The sequence below is a fragment of the Plectropomus leopardus genome, chromosome 8, assembly GCF_026936395.1.
Source record: "Plectropomus leopardus strain MGB_pleo_1.0 chromosome 8, ASM2693639v1, whole genome shotgun sequence".
NCBI lineage: Eukaryota > Metazoa > Chordata > Actinopteri > Perciformes > Serranidae > Plectropomus > Plectropomus leopardus.
In genome coordinates, this window is record NC_142183.1 from 4,950,421 (window position 1) to 4,963,208 (window position 12,788).

A 12,788-nucleotide genomic window follows, 5' to 3' on the forward strand; every position below is an offset into this window, starting at 1 on the left:
TTTCAGTTGGTAGTTGTAATAGCATTAATATTAATATTAATGTCAAATATTTTTTTAAGCACTGCAGAGGGAACAAGTTTTTTTCTAAAATACAAAATCTGATTAATTTTCAAAGTGCACCGCAAAAACAAAAGAGAAAAGCAAAACAAAAAATAACAAGCAGATTATGACAAGACAGCACCACGATCAAGACCCACAGCCATAGAACAATATTTCACAACACAGGTTGCAAAACGAGTGTGACACATAAAACGAGACCAGCAGCATTCTGGTAATATTCCATTAGTTTTTGTTTAAAAAAAGAAAAGAGAAAACAAAGGCACTTATGTTTTTGATTTGGCTTTAGGGGAGAGGCATACACCGTTAAATGGCTGTACTTTGTGTTTCTTTTACCATGAAACTAGTTACCATAGGATATTAAATTAATGTGATTAGTTAGTAAGATAATTATATAAATAAATAATTCTTGAACAAAGCATTTTTTTAGGAAAAAGGATTAGGTCCAAATAACATTCGGATTTTTAAAGTACTTTTTGCAAGTAATTTCCCTGTTTTTTTTTCTTTTTACAGGCCACTTCCCTGTTTTTTCATTTTTTGTATGTATTTAAGATAAGATAAGATAAGATAAGATAAGATAAGATAAGATAAGATAAAAATTTACTGATCCCACACCGGGGAAATTCACTTGTTACAGCAGCTCCAACAGACATGTAAAAATATACAAATATAACAAAATATAAAATATTAATTGTATTATTATTATTATTATTACTACTAATACTTATTACTAATGTTTAGGTAATTTTCTTGTACTTTTTAATAATTTCTTTGGCTCATTCCCTCTGTCGTTGCTCATTGCACTCTTTCCATATTACTAAAATAAATCAGGCCAGTTTGCTAAGGTTTCAAAGGACAAATCAAGGGACAATCCTACTTCTTTTTCCTCGAAATGATGACAATAATATGCTTTTTTCCATCAATATCACGACTTTATTCGCGTACTATTACGACTTTATTCTAAAAAAAATCAATGAAATAATAAAATTGATCAATAAAATGAATTATTCATGCTTACACAGAAGATCCAGCAGAGGGAGTGTTGGGACCACCGGCAGCAGGCGGGTTGAGCTGCTCAGCATCCCCACTGGAAGCTTCAGCTCTCAGCCGAGCGGACCTGGACAGGCTGCCCGGGTCTCCACCGACCAGCAGCGACCTCTCCGCCGCATTTTCCGGGGGTGAAACCAGGCTTCGGGACAGCGCTGCTCATGTGTATTTAACCCACTCGTGTATCCGTGGGCACAAGGACGGGAGCGATGTCTGCGCCGGGTTTCACAAACCTGAACAGCTCCGTCAGCTACAGCCAGAGCTCAACGCCGAACGGCGGAGCTGCGCCCCCCTACCAGAACGGTGAGGAGGCCGGCTGAGGCGATTAGCCAGCCCGCTAGCGTTAGCATGCTAACCCTCTGAGATGTCACATTGTTTTTGTCGCGCTGTTTTTATTTTTATTCTCCACAAGTGTCCTCCGGTATTAATTATAGCTGTAACATTAAGTATAAATCGGGGCGACGTATTAATTTGGCAAAAATGACAGTTTAAGCGAAGCTAGTCAGATGCTAACATTAGTTAGCTTAGGAGCTAACCTAAGTATTGAAACCTATTGAGACGGCTAGCGGCTAACATAAGCTTTCAAGCTAACCGTAGCTGTTATAAATGTTAGCAAGATAATATTGGTTTGACAGTTTGCGAAACATCATTTGAAAATGTTCGCTTTACAGCGACGCTTTGATAAATATTCATATGGACATTTTACAGTAAAGAAATTGAGGTTTTTATTGATGGCTGCTGCTGTGCTGTCAGGGATGCAAAATATAAAGAGCTAACCGGTTATCAACCACAGACCAGTGATCATCAGCTCGCTTTGCACTGGGGCCACTTTTACAAAAAAGAAGGCCAGGGGCCAAAGGCAGCAGCCCCATACACGTTTCTAGGGTTTTAGGACGTTACTAGGATTTTAGGAGGTTTCTAGTCTTTGAGGACATTTCTATGATTGTGTTTCGTTTGTAGGTTTCTAGGATTTTGAGACATTTCTAGGATTTTAGGAGGTTCATAGAATTTCAGGACCTTTCTGGGATTTTAAGAGATTTCTAGGATTTTAGGACAATTCATGGGTTTTAGGGCATTGTTTGGTTTTAGGTTATTTTGTGGATTTTAGGACATTTGGATCCTATAACGTGTCTAGGCTTTTAAAACATATCTAGGATGTTAAGTCATTTTTTGAGCTATAAGGACATTTTTAGGATTTCAGGATGTTGCTAGGATTTTAGAACCATTTTTGTTATTATTAAAAACATTTAGGATAGTATTCAAGACATTAGGGTCATTGTGAGGACCTGTGTCGGGGACTGTGGGGTATCCTCTACTAGCACTTTTTATGCTCCATTTTAATGCTGTCTTATGCACACTGGCACCTTACTCACACTTGAAGTATAAAAACGATTCCCAGTGTGAATCACTTTATTTTTTATTTTGAATTAGAGAATGGTGAGGGGGGCACCACTGCGTATCACTGCACTAGACAGGTGAAAGGCACCATCACTGCTGAGTTAACAGCTGCCTGTGAAGTTTGTTGTTTGCAGCTTTGCAGTTTTATTTGTGAGCTTTGGTGAGGTAAAATAGTTTTTTATTGACACTAAGCTAATTGTACATGCATATGACCACCTCATCTCTCTCTTCAGGTCCAGCACAGTCGTACCAGTCCATGCATCCACCTACAGGCTGCTATGGAGCCCCACCTCAGCAACAGAGCTACCCCACCATCCCTTCCCACTGCCCCCCTGCTCCCAACAAAGCACCCATCACGAACAGTGCCCACAGTGCTAACTACTACCAGAGCAATCATCAGCAACAGCAGCACCTCTCTCAGCATCATGTAGCACCTTCCTCATACTCTGCTCCTCCTTCTCAGCCATATGCCACCCTCCCCTCTTCTGCACCGCCACCATCAAATGCCCAATACAACCAACAGCCATTCCAGCAGCAGCACCCACCCTACGCCCCTCCAGGATCCTACTATGGACAGCAGTCATACCACGCTCCCCCAGCACAGCACTCTCAACAGCAGCCCAGTTTGGTGCCTGCACCAGGTGGTGGTCCTGGAGGTCCTGTCTACCCGATTGTTTCGTACCCGTCTGCGCCTGGAAGTAGCCAGTATGGCACCCTGAGTTCCTCCCAGAGCACCTCCACGCATGGAGTCATGCCCACGCAGATGGCTGCACCCCTACATCAGTACAGCACCTCCCGGCCAGCCTCCACAACAGCAGTGCAGCCTGGGTACAGCACGGCTCCTCCTAGTCAGCTGGTGCCAACAGTGAATGGTCAAGGAAGCACAGGTATGTGTGAGTAGTTCATTTATGTTTGGGCTGATCAACTGCTGGCTGGAAAGAGACTTCCCTTAACCTCCTGAAACCTGAGCAAAAGAGTTCAGTTTCTTTTCAGAAATATGGGATGAAGGTGACGAGCAACCTAACAAGAGATGGCCCAAAACTTAGCAAGAAATTAGCAAAAAACAGGAAATTACCAGAAAATAATAAAAGAAAACAACAAGAAAATGACCTTTTTTTCTCTAACATTATTTTATTTATAATATTAAGAGAATTATAAATATAGTCTTCTTGACATTGTTCCTTATTTTTTGATAATACCTATAAAATTTTCCCACCTAATTTGCAGATAATTTTTTATGACCTTTTGCTATTTTTTTTCCACAGTTCACACAACATTTCTTGCCAAGTTGCTCATTATGTTTTTCCCATATTTAAAAAATAAAAAAAATGAAACCAATTTGTCACATTTCACAGGTTTAAATGTTTGTGAAAAGTGCCTAAATGCAGCACAAACAAAGTGATGCCAAGCCAGGTGTAAAAGTGTAAATAATCTCATAGCATGCTCATTCTCAGGTACATATTTTTATATTCGATTTCTACAAGAACATTAGAGCTTGTTTTAAGACAGTTTCTGAAATCAGCTGTGTGCATTTTTCTGTGAATTTAGCGTTTTGGTACTTTCACAGTATTTACATAGCACCTACAACTGCTTTATTATGAAAAAAATACATGAAAGTCTGACTTTTTACATGGTGGGACCTTTGAAACTATAGTTTTAAACCATAGCACTGTAAGCACATTGTATAAAATTATATATTTCATTATTTTGTTCCTAGTATCTATCATTTACTTTTAGCAGTTGCACATTTTAGTATATGCATCTATTAGCTGTAGCAAGCAAGCAGACTTAACTGTAAAGCATACGAGGCGAATATACTAACACCGATGATAACCTTATTTTATAACACGAGTTGGCGACTTAACGTCATAAATACATAAACATGGTGAGCAAAAGTCAGTGTTGGGTCAATGGTAAGAAGATTTGATCAATTCACCTATTAAATATCAACTTTTTATCACATGTAAAGTGTAATATGGTATTAATGTTAACTGCTGTCCATGTAGAGTGACCTAGATTAAATATAAAAATATACTATAGAAAATATATACACATTAACATGATGAAGTTGGAACAGAAACTTCGACCTTCTGACATCACATGAACGCAGAATGACAGTTGTTCTGACTTTTAGTGCTATTTTTGGGTCCTTTATTTCTCGAGTGTCTGTCTTTATTCAGCAGTTAGATCTTTGATCACGCAGACCTCCATTCTCCTGTTTTAAAATGTCTCTTTTCTTAATTGTGTTTTTTTGTTCTTCAGTCCACCAGCACTACGACCAAAGTCATCAGGCTCCTCTCGGCTATGACTCGTACGGCGGGGTCGTTCACAGCAGTGGTGGCGAAGGCGCAGACCGACCGCCCTCAGGAACCCCCTCCACTTCAGTCCATTCCTCACCGGGCCACCACCAAGGTTAGATTTTATTTGATTTATATTTAAGACTCACACATGCACATAAAGATTGATCAGTGTTGTTACTGCTTGTCAGTACTGATTGGCAGCTCGAAAAATTAGATTGAGTTTTTAAACCGAGGGACGTTTGCAACGGGCTCCATGTACAAATGCAAGATTCTGTATGTGCAAAGTTAAAAGTTGTCAAACTGCCATTGTGCTGTTAACTTTTTGATGAAATATGTCCTACAGATGTTTCCAATGACCACCTAAAATGCAGTTTCAATGGCTCAAAGTTCTCTTTTGTTTCACTGCTTGCAGAAACCAGATCCGTGAACTAGTTTCAGTTGTTTTTGGTTTTTTTTGTCTTGGTGTTTGGGCATTAAGTAATTATGAAAAATAGCAGCTCTTGGTTTTGCTGTGCTCTGGTTTTTGTTTTTTTCTGGCAGGAAATCTTCCATCAGCTTAAGTTCAGATTCACAGTTTGAAATTCGGCTCTCACTTTGCAGAGCAAGAGTGTGTGAATACGATGTCGTGTTCACAGCTGCACTTTGTGTGTGTGGCAGGTTACGTGTGATACATTTCCAGGCGCACACACACACACACACACACACACACACACACACACACACACACACTCAAATGTGCAGGTGTGAGCAGTTATACAAATGTTAGGGTTTCAGGTTGGAAATCAGCAGCTGCTCTGTTTTGTTTGTGAATGTTTCCACTGTCAGCTCAGCAGGTTAAGACCGAAGGAGTCTTGCAGCAGCTTCACTTGCACTTAATTTGGGTTGCAAAAACAAATTGACTTTTGACATCTTCACCACGACGTAAGAAACTACATCTGAAGAGGTGTAAAAGGACTAATACCCCAAGTAGGGCTGGGTGATAAAAAAATATTTTTCCTGATTTTAAAGGCTGCATCACAGTAAAGGGATGTACTTTTCTCAACTTATCATAAAACTATAAAACTCATTTGTTCCGAGAACACCTAGGCACTTAACCTGACTCTTCTCCGCTTTGCCCTTTGGGGTAAATTAAGTCAGAAGGTCCAAAACCCATCACCTAATGATTATCTAGCACTGACAAAGTTGTGTGATGTTGTATGTTGATTGTCATCGTAAATAGTGATACTGAGATTGTTGAATCTCAGATGCTGAGATCGCTACCGGTTATTACTTTGGATTCAAAAAAAAAAAAGGGGGGGGGGGGAGGCTGTGCGGCACTTCTTCTGCCACTAGACGGCAATACCTGTGACCAGTCACACCTGAAGCACTTTTTGCACTTACTAAGGGTTTTTTCCTTAAGTCTAAATTCTTGCTTGTGTTGTACGTCGCTTTGGATAAAAGCGTCTGCTAAATGAAATTGTAGAATTATAGAATTATCAGATAGTTCTACTTGTTTTATTACTTGTCTTTACCCTCTTAGTCATTACATCTACGTCATTAGTGATTATTTATCACAAAATGACTACCAATAGTCATTCCTACAATATTGTCACATCAAAGAGGGAATTTTGTTAATAAAAAAAAGAGAAAAGAAATGTAAAATTCTGTCTCCCGGTTCTAGCATTAATGAAGTGCTTTCAGGAGATTTAAAAATATCAAGATATATATTGTGTATTGAGATATAGACTAAAAGGAATCACAATATAATTTTCAGCCCATATTGCCCAGCACTAACCTCAAGGTTACAATATTTAAGGGAAACTAAACTAAAATGTAAATTTTGGGTGTAAAATAAACAACAATTAACTGTTTTACAATAATAAAAAAGAAGATATTCTGTACCTTTAAAAGTAAATTAACGAAAATAAACATCTACAGGAAATGTCTTTACTTTTAGTCTTTTTCATTTGGTCAAATTTGTCACCACAGTGAGCATGAGGAGGCTTTGGTGCAGACGGTTATTGATATAGTGTTGTGTTTGTTGTGTACCTATTCTGAACTTCTGAAATCTTGCTCCTGACAAGAAGTAAACTGATACTAAACATTACAGTTTATGACAATTTTAGTTTGTTTATTAACCATAATAAATAAACTAAAATAAGTAAACTCATTCTGACTGACTGAAACTAAACCGATTTAAAAAAAAAAGAAAAAAGAAAGAAATATTAGAAATAACAACCACAATATTTCTTTACATTTGTCACTCTCTATGGAAAGTAACCTGTGTGTCTAAATCAGTTTCCTCTGTCTCTGTGATATTAGCCTCAGGCTACTGAAAACATGTCACACAATAACAGGAGAGAAACATGACAAACAATAGACACACCTCTCCAGTAGAGACGTATTAAAAGGCACACTCTCTGATTACAAGTTTCAGTAAGGTTTTTGATTATGAAAGACTGTGGGAAAAATGTTTGTTGGAGTTTGTTGGATGATCCACAGTCTGGGAGTTCGGTGCCTACTCTACACCTTATTGTGTTTGCATGTAAGTGTATGCTGCGTTCACATGAAAACAGGCAGGTGGTAGACGGCAAATGGAAAACACTTTCTGGACAGCACAGCAAAAACAGAGTCCAGTGTAGTTGCAGGACTGCAAATTTTTTTTAAATAAGCATCACCATATAGTGTTATATGAATACCTACCTATCTACCTATTTATTTATTTATTGTCAAAGAATGGAACAAAATATTTGATAATATGTTTATTATTTTACTGAAATGTTTTGGTAATGTCAAATGTCTTGTGTGTAGGAGCCACGTAACGTGGTTTTACGGTAACGGCAAAAAATTGAAATATTTTAACTTACAACAGCAATGCCGTCACCATTGCCAGTATTCTCTGCTGGCCTCACCTACTTTATCATCCTGCTCTCGTCCAATAAAATGATATCCGATTAAGTGTCTACCGTCTGCCTGAATCCAAGGAAACCTGGAGCAACATCACTTTTCAGTATTTAGACCTTTGAACCCTGAGCAGATTGGTATAATTTCTTTAAAAAAAATGTTAGAAAAATGCACTGAGAAACCTGGTGATGAAGTGTAATACAATGTCTAAAATGTTGCTGGTTTTATATGCAGTCGTGGGTACAGAGTTAATAGTATGCAAGACACTAAGCAACACAGCTTATTACAAAACAAGTTCACCTTCTCTCATTGCCAAAAAATTAAAAATATCTTGGCCTATTTAGATTTTTCTGGAGATAAATGGACAAATTTAGTTCATTGCTTCAACACACACCCATCACATTTAATAAAGTTTACTGCCTGATCTGGGCCTCGTTACAGTTTTCTCACGTACCTTTTCCGCTCACCCTTCCAACAGGTGTGCAATATGGATATGTTGCTAATAGTGGAGCTAGCTCTGCCTCTGCCGCCACCTCAGGCCCAGCTGCAGCCCCCTCGTCATCCAGCTCTGAGGATGATGACGATGAGGAAGAGGAGGATGAGGAAGCAGGTCTGCTTAAGCTTTTACCTTCTGACAAATCTATTCATTCCCACTTTCTCCATCCCCATAAACTCATTAAATACGCTCCTAAATATTCCCATAAAGCCCCTAAAAAAGCTCATTTTTACCGTCAGTGCGTTTCCATCCTCTTCCCATGAAGTTTCATTTTTGTTTGCCACCACTCTCCTCCTCTGTGTCACTTCTGCTCACCACACTTAATCAGTTCACAGCTCATTATCTGAACCTTCCCCTTTCTAATTGGCTAATCAGATTTTTCCCTCTCCCTCCCGCTGCCTCATCAACAGCCTCCCAAAGTTCACTGTGCTCACCATCTTTCCCCTCACAGTCATCAGCACTCTGAATCACCTTTCAAATCTGTGTGTGTCCTGCTCTGTTGCTCCGTCGCGGATATGAAATTTGCTCTCTCAGACAGGTGAGAGGTGAGTGGGTTAGTATTTCAGTTTGTCTTTACAAGCTGCAGCCAGGTTCTGCTCGTCTTGGTTGTGGTGCCGTCTAGCTCGCTTTTACTCGGTAGTCTTTTGGATGTGATTATCTGTCTATAGTCTGCGACTGTAAGGAAAAAAAAAGAAAAGGTCATTTATTTGTGTTTCTACTTCTGATCGACTTACAGCTCTTGAAACTTAATTTTTGTGAAGTGCTTGGTGCTGAAATAAAGTACATCAGGGAATTAATCAAGGATGATAGTGATAAAAGAGTAATTGTTTGACATTCATTTAAAAACCTTGGACACTACTAAAATGAAAAATATCCATTTAGCATATAGTGTATTGAAAATCATTTTTTGTGTTTTTTTCTCTCATCTAAAAACGTGGCATTGTGACAAAAACCTGGCATTTAAAGGGTTAAAATTGTGAAAGTTAATGAGTATTTGATATTTATGATTAGAATTGATGCTGGTTAAAAAAAATAACGAAATGAAAGTAGCAAATCATATTTATTTTTTATAGCCTGATTTTGAAAAGTGTGTTTTGTGTGCAGAATGAGTGTTTGTAACATTACAGTGGGCCCTCAGGGTCAATATTTGATCAGTGCTGCCTAGTTTGACGGTTTCAGTTTATGAGCAGAGGATTAACAGCTGCGTTACAAAGTTGTTTTCATTCACATGGTAATACCATAAGAAGTACTACGATTCACTAGAGTAGGCAGAGAAGTATTTTTTTCACAGACTTTCTGTCTCATTTTCTACAGTCTAGATATAGTGACAATTAAAGCAAATCTGACAGAGTTGTTTTTATGAAACTTACCAACTACAGCTTTAAGTATTTGGACCACATAACACTGCACTGAGCTACAACAGCGTCACCATGTACACGAGTGTTGGGTCTCACTCAGGTGCTCTGCTGATGACCGTCCCTCAGGAGCTATGTCATCAGCCAGAGGTTAACAAGTTTTTAAATATAGCCACTCCCCTGCCAGCAGGTGCGGCCTCTCTGTGTACATGTTTGCTGACTCGCCCGCTCCCCGTGAGAGCGCAGCGGGTGACTGAACAGCTCGCACTCATTTACACCTCTAAATAATAAGATTTCCCCCTCGTGGTATCTGCAACTCTCCACCGTCGCTTACAGGTTGTCGACTGCAACACGCTACCGGCTGTTGATTTCTCGATGCCATGAAAAATCAGATACATAACACCTTATATATTCATACATATTAGTAAATCAATTCAAAATCACATACAAATAACTGTTATGCGTGAGACAAAACTTCATATTTTCTGTATTTTTTATTACTTTTATTACTTTATTTTTTATATTGATTTATTTTTTATTTCTGTTAATTCCTAATTTTTCTTCCTAGTTTTTATGATGATCATGAACATAGAATATGTTATTATTATTATTATTAGTAGTAGTAGTAGTAGTAGTAGTAGTAGTATTATGCTGCCAGTCCTAATGGGCGAAAATCATAGTTTAACATGAAGCTGCTAAGTTGACCTTTAAATTATTATTTTTTGGGGATAAAAGCACAGTGTGACTGTTCTGTCCTTTCCTTGGGGGTATTTCAGAATATATACATTTTTGTCTTTCCAGTTATGGTTTAAGAACATAGAATAAAAAGTTAATCAAGAAAAAGGAAAAAACGATTGATATCACAGTAAACATGTCAAGTGGTAAAAATGCCCATAATGTCTTAAAGCTGACATGCTTGTAAAAATAGTTATAAATACAATAATGATAGTTTTCTTCTCTTTTCCAAACCTGCTGAGTCACCCTGACACAAGAGACAAAATGATGAATATCTTTTCAAGTGAATGACATGAGGTCAATCTGTTGTCATGGCAGTGGCTGTTCAAGCACATGTTGCATCTTGTAACTCATACAATGTGGTCTGGAAGAAAATGTTCGGGACTATGCAGCTTTTTCCTTGTTCACGCTGATTATAAAATTCAAATTTATCTTTATGGTTCCTCTTAGGGAAATTTGTTTTGCAGCCAGGGTTCCCATAGATACAGCACACATCAACACAGCAAAAGCCTTTACACATAGGAGGCTTTTTTTGTGCTATTAATTTTCATGCCAATATATCTTTTTTTTTTCACTTAGTTTATTTAAATCTTTTACACAGAATGCAGATATTGCTTGGCAAAAAAGCCACTTTTTTTCTGGAACAAGGTTGATTTTTCAGATTTTGCACTGCAGTGAAAGGCACCAGTCAAACATGTTGTGTCTGTTCATGAGGACTGTAAAACAACAATGTGGAGGCACCGTGATCCAAACTAAGATAGCAAACTTTATTACTTCTTTCTGCCTTGTTAAAGCTGCGCATATCACATCTACTCCTGTTCTTACCTTTCACAGTAAAAGCCCAACACATGTACACATGTATATACTGAGTAGCTGTTAACTAAGGGGAACTTAAAAATTCAGAGCATTTCACTTAAAGGACACTGAGTAAAACAGGTGCGTCAATATAATCCTGGTAGTTGTCCCAAATTTGCATCGCTGCCAGTAATCTATTTGCATCAAAAAGTGCTGCAACCATAGACTATATATAAAGATGGACAATATGTCAGTTCCCATGACAGAGTAACTTTTGCATCTTGATCGCCCCCTGGTGTGTGTCTGCAGTATAGGTCATAAAGCCCGACCCTCCATGTTAGTGAATGGGACATAAGCCAAACTAAAAACTCAAAGTAATGCCAAATAAATTTTTCCCAAAGATGGTTTCTGCCACTTAAGATAGTTCTCATCACTGTGATGTTTTTTTCAGGTGTTTGTTTCTATGATAAATTTGGTTTTAATGAGATATTAAATTATACAAAAGGGGGATTTTCCACCATGACTAACAGAGTAAAGAGTAAGTGTCTACCAGAGTAAAACAACCTGTATAAAATATATTGTAAAAAAAGTAAATTGTCAATGTTATATCATAAAAATCTGAAAATAAAAGTAACTTCATAAAATAAACAAATAAAATAAATACAAATGATAATGAATCTAGTAACAAAATCTGTTAAAAATATATGATAGAAAAAAAGGTCAATTTAAAGTAATAAAAAATTCTGTTGTGTGGGACCACTTGGATACGAGGCAGCCGACACGGATCAAAAAAATAAATAAAATACAGATTTGCTACAAGATGGTGTCTGCACCACATAGCAATTCTTTTTAATCATCTTAAGGTTAAACACAAAGTGGCCTATGACCGAATGATAAAAAAAAAAAAACCTAAAGGAGAAAAAGGACAACCCCATCGATATCCACCGCAACACATGTTTATTTTAATATTGACCAAAATAATTGTGACTATGATTTTTTCCATAGTCGAGCAGCCCTAGTGGTGATAATGAGATCTGTGTTACTTATGAGAAACAGATTAACAAAGACACGCTGTCACCACAGTACGAATGGAGCTTTAATTATCAGTAACCAGAGGTGCTAACAGCCCGGGGGCCAGCAGAGTGGACTTGTGACTAAAAGTAACGAGACAGTTGAAGGCTAGAAGAAAAAAAATGAAATGAAAAACTGTTAAACTCTTATAACTCCTGGCTGGCACCACATTTATAAATCCATGAGCTGTCAGGGAAAAGGAGAAGAGGCAGAGGAGAACGAGGAGGTGTCAGAAGATTCTTGAAGGAAGGAGAAGGCTAAGCTGTCCTGGTGTCCTCCTCCTCTTCCAGAGCAGTTAATCCAGTAGTCTGCTGGTCCGATTTAGTCGGAGATAATTGGATCGCGTCCTGTCCAATGAGCGCTCTGCCAGAGGCCTGTCGTGTCTTGGTTCGCTAGTGTTGATCCCTCCTTTTGGCCCACATGGATTAATGGGTTCATTCAAATATTCTACCCTTGTAATCCCTCTGGAAAAGCTTATTCATTATTGGACATGAGAGGAAAAACAGTGGCTGCAGTAGACCATAATGCAATGTGTCCACGAGACTTATTTTGTTAAGATTATTTTTGCCTTTTTGTTATGGGTTATAGTGGACAATCAGACGGGAAGCGAGGACGTTGTGGCATCATGATGCTCCAACTGTAAGACTTGTG

General features: G+C 38.2%; 1 protein-coding gene across 2 annotated transcripts in view; it reads left to right on the plus strand.

Moving 5' to 3' along the window:
* Positions 1-1,097: 1,097 nt before the first annotated feature.
* sec24b (SEC24 homolog B, COPII coat complex component) overlaps positions 1,098-12,788 on the plus strand; it is a 37,458-nt gene continuing 25,767 nt past the window's right edge. The window contains exons 1-4 of one of the 2 annotated variants that reach the window (XM_042493160.2): positions 1,098-1,407; positions 2,736-3,389; positions 4,765-4,914; positions 8,164-8,295. In XM_042493160.2, coding sequence (XP_042349094.2) covers positions 1,314-1,407; positions 2,736-3,389; positions 4,765-4,914; positions 8,164-8,295 — 1,030 coding nt within the window. In that variant the 5' untranslated portion in view covers positions 1,098-1,313. The remainder of the gene's footprint in view (positions 1,408-2,735; positions 3,390-4,764; positions 4,915-8,163; positions 8,296-12,788) is intronic. The other variant, XM_042493159.2, reaches the window with a different exon arrangement.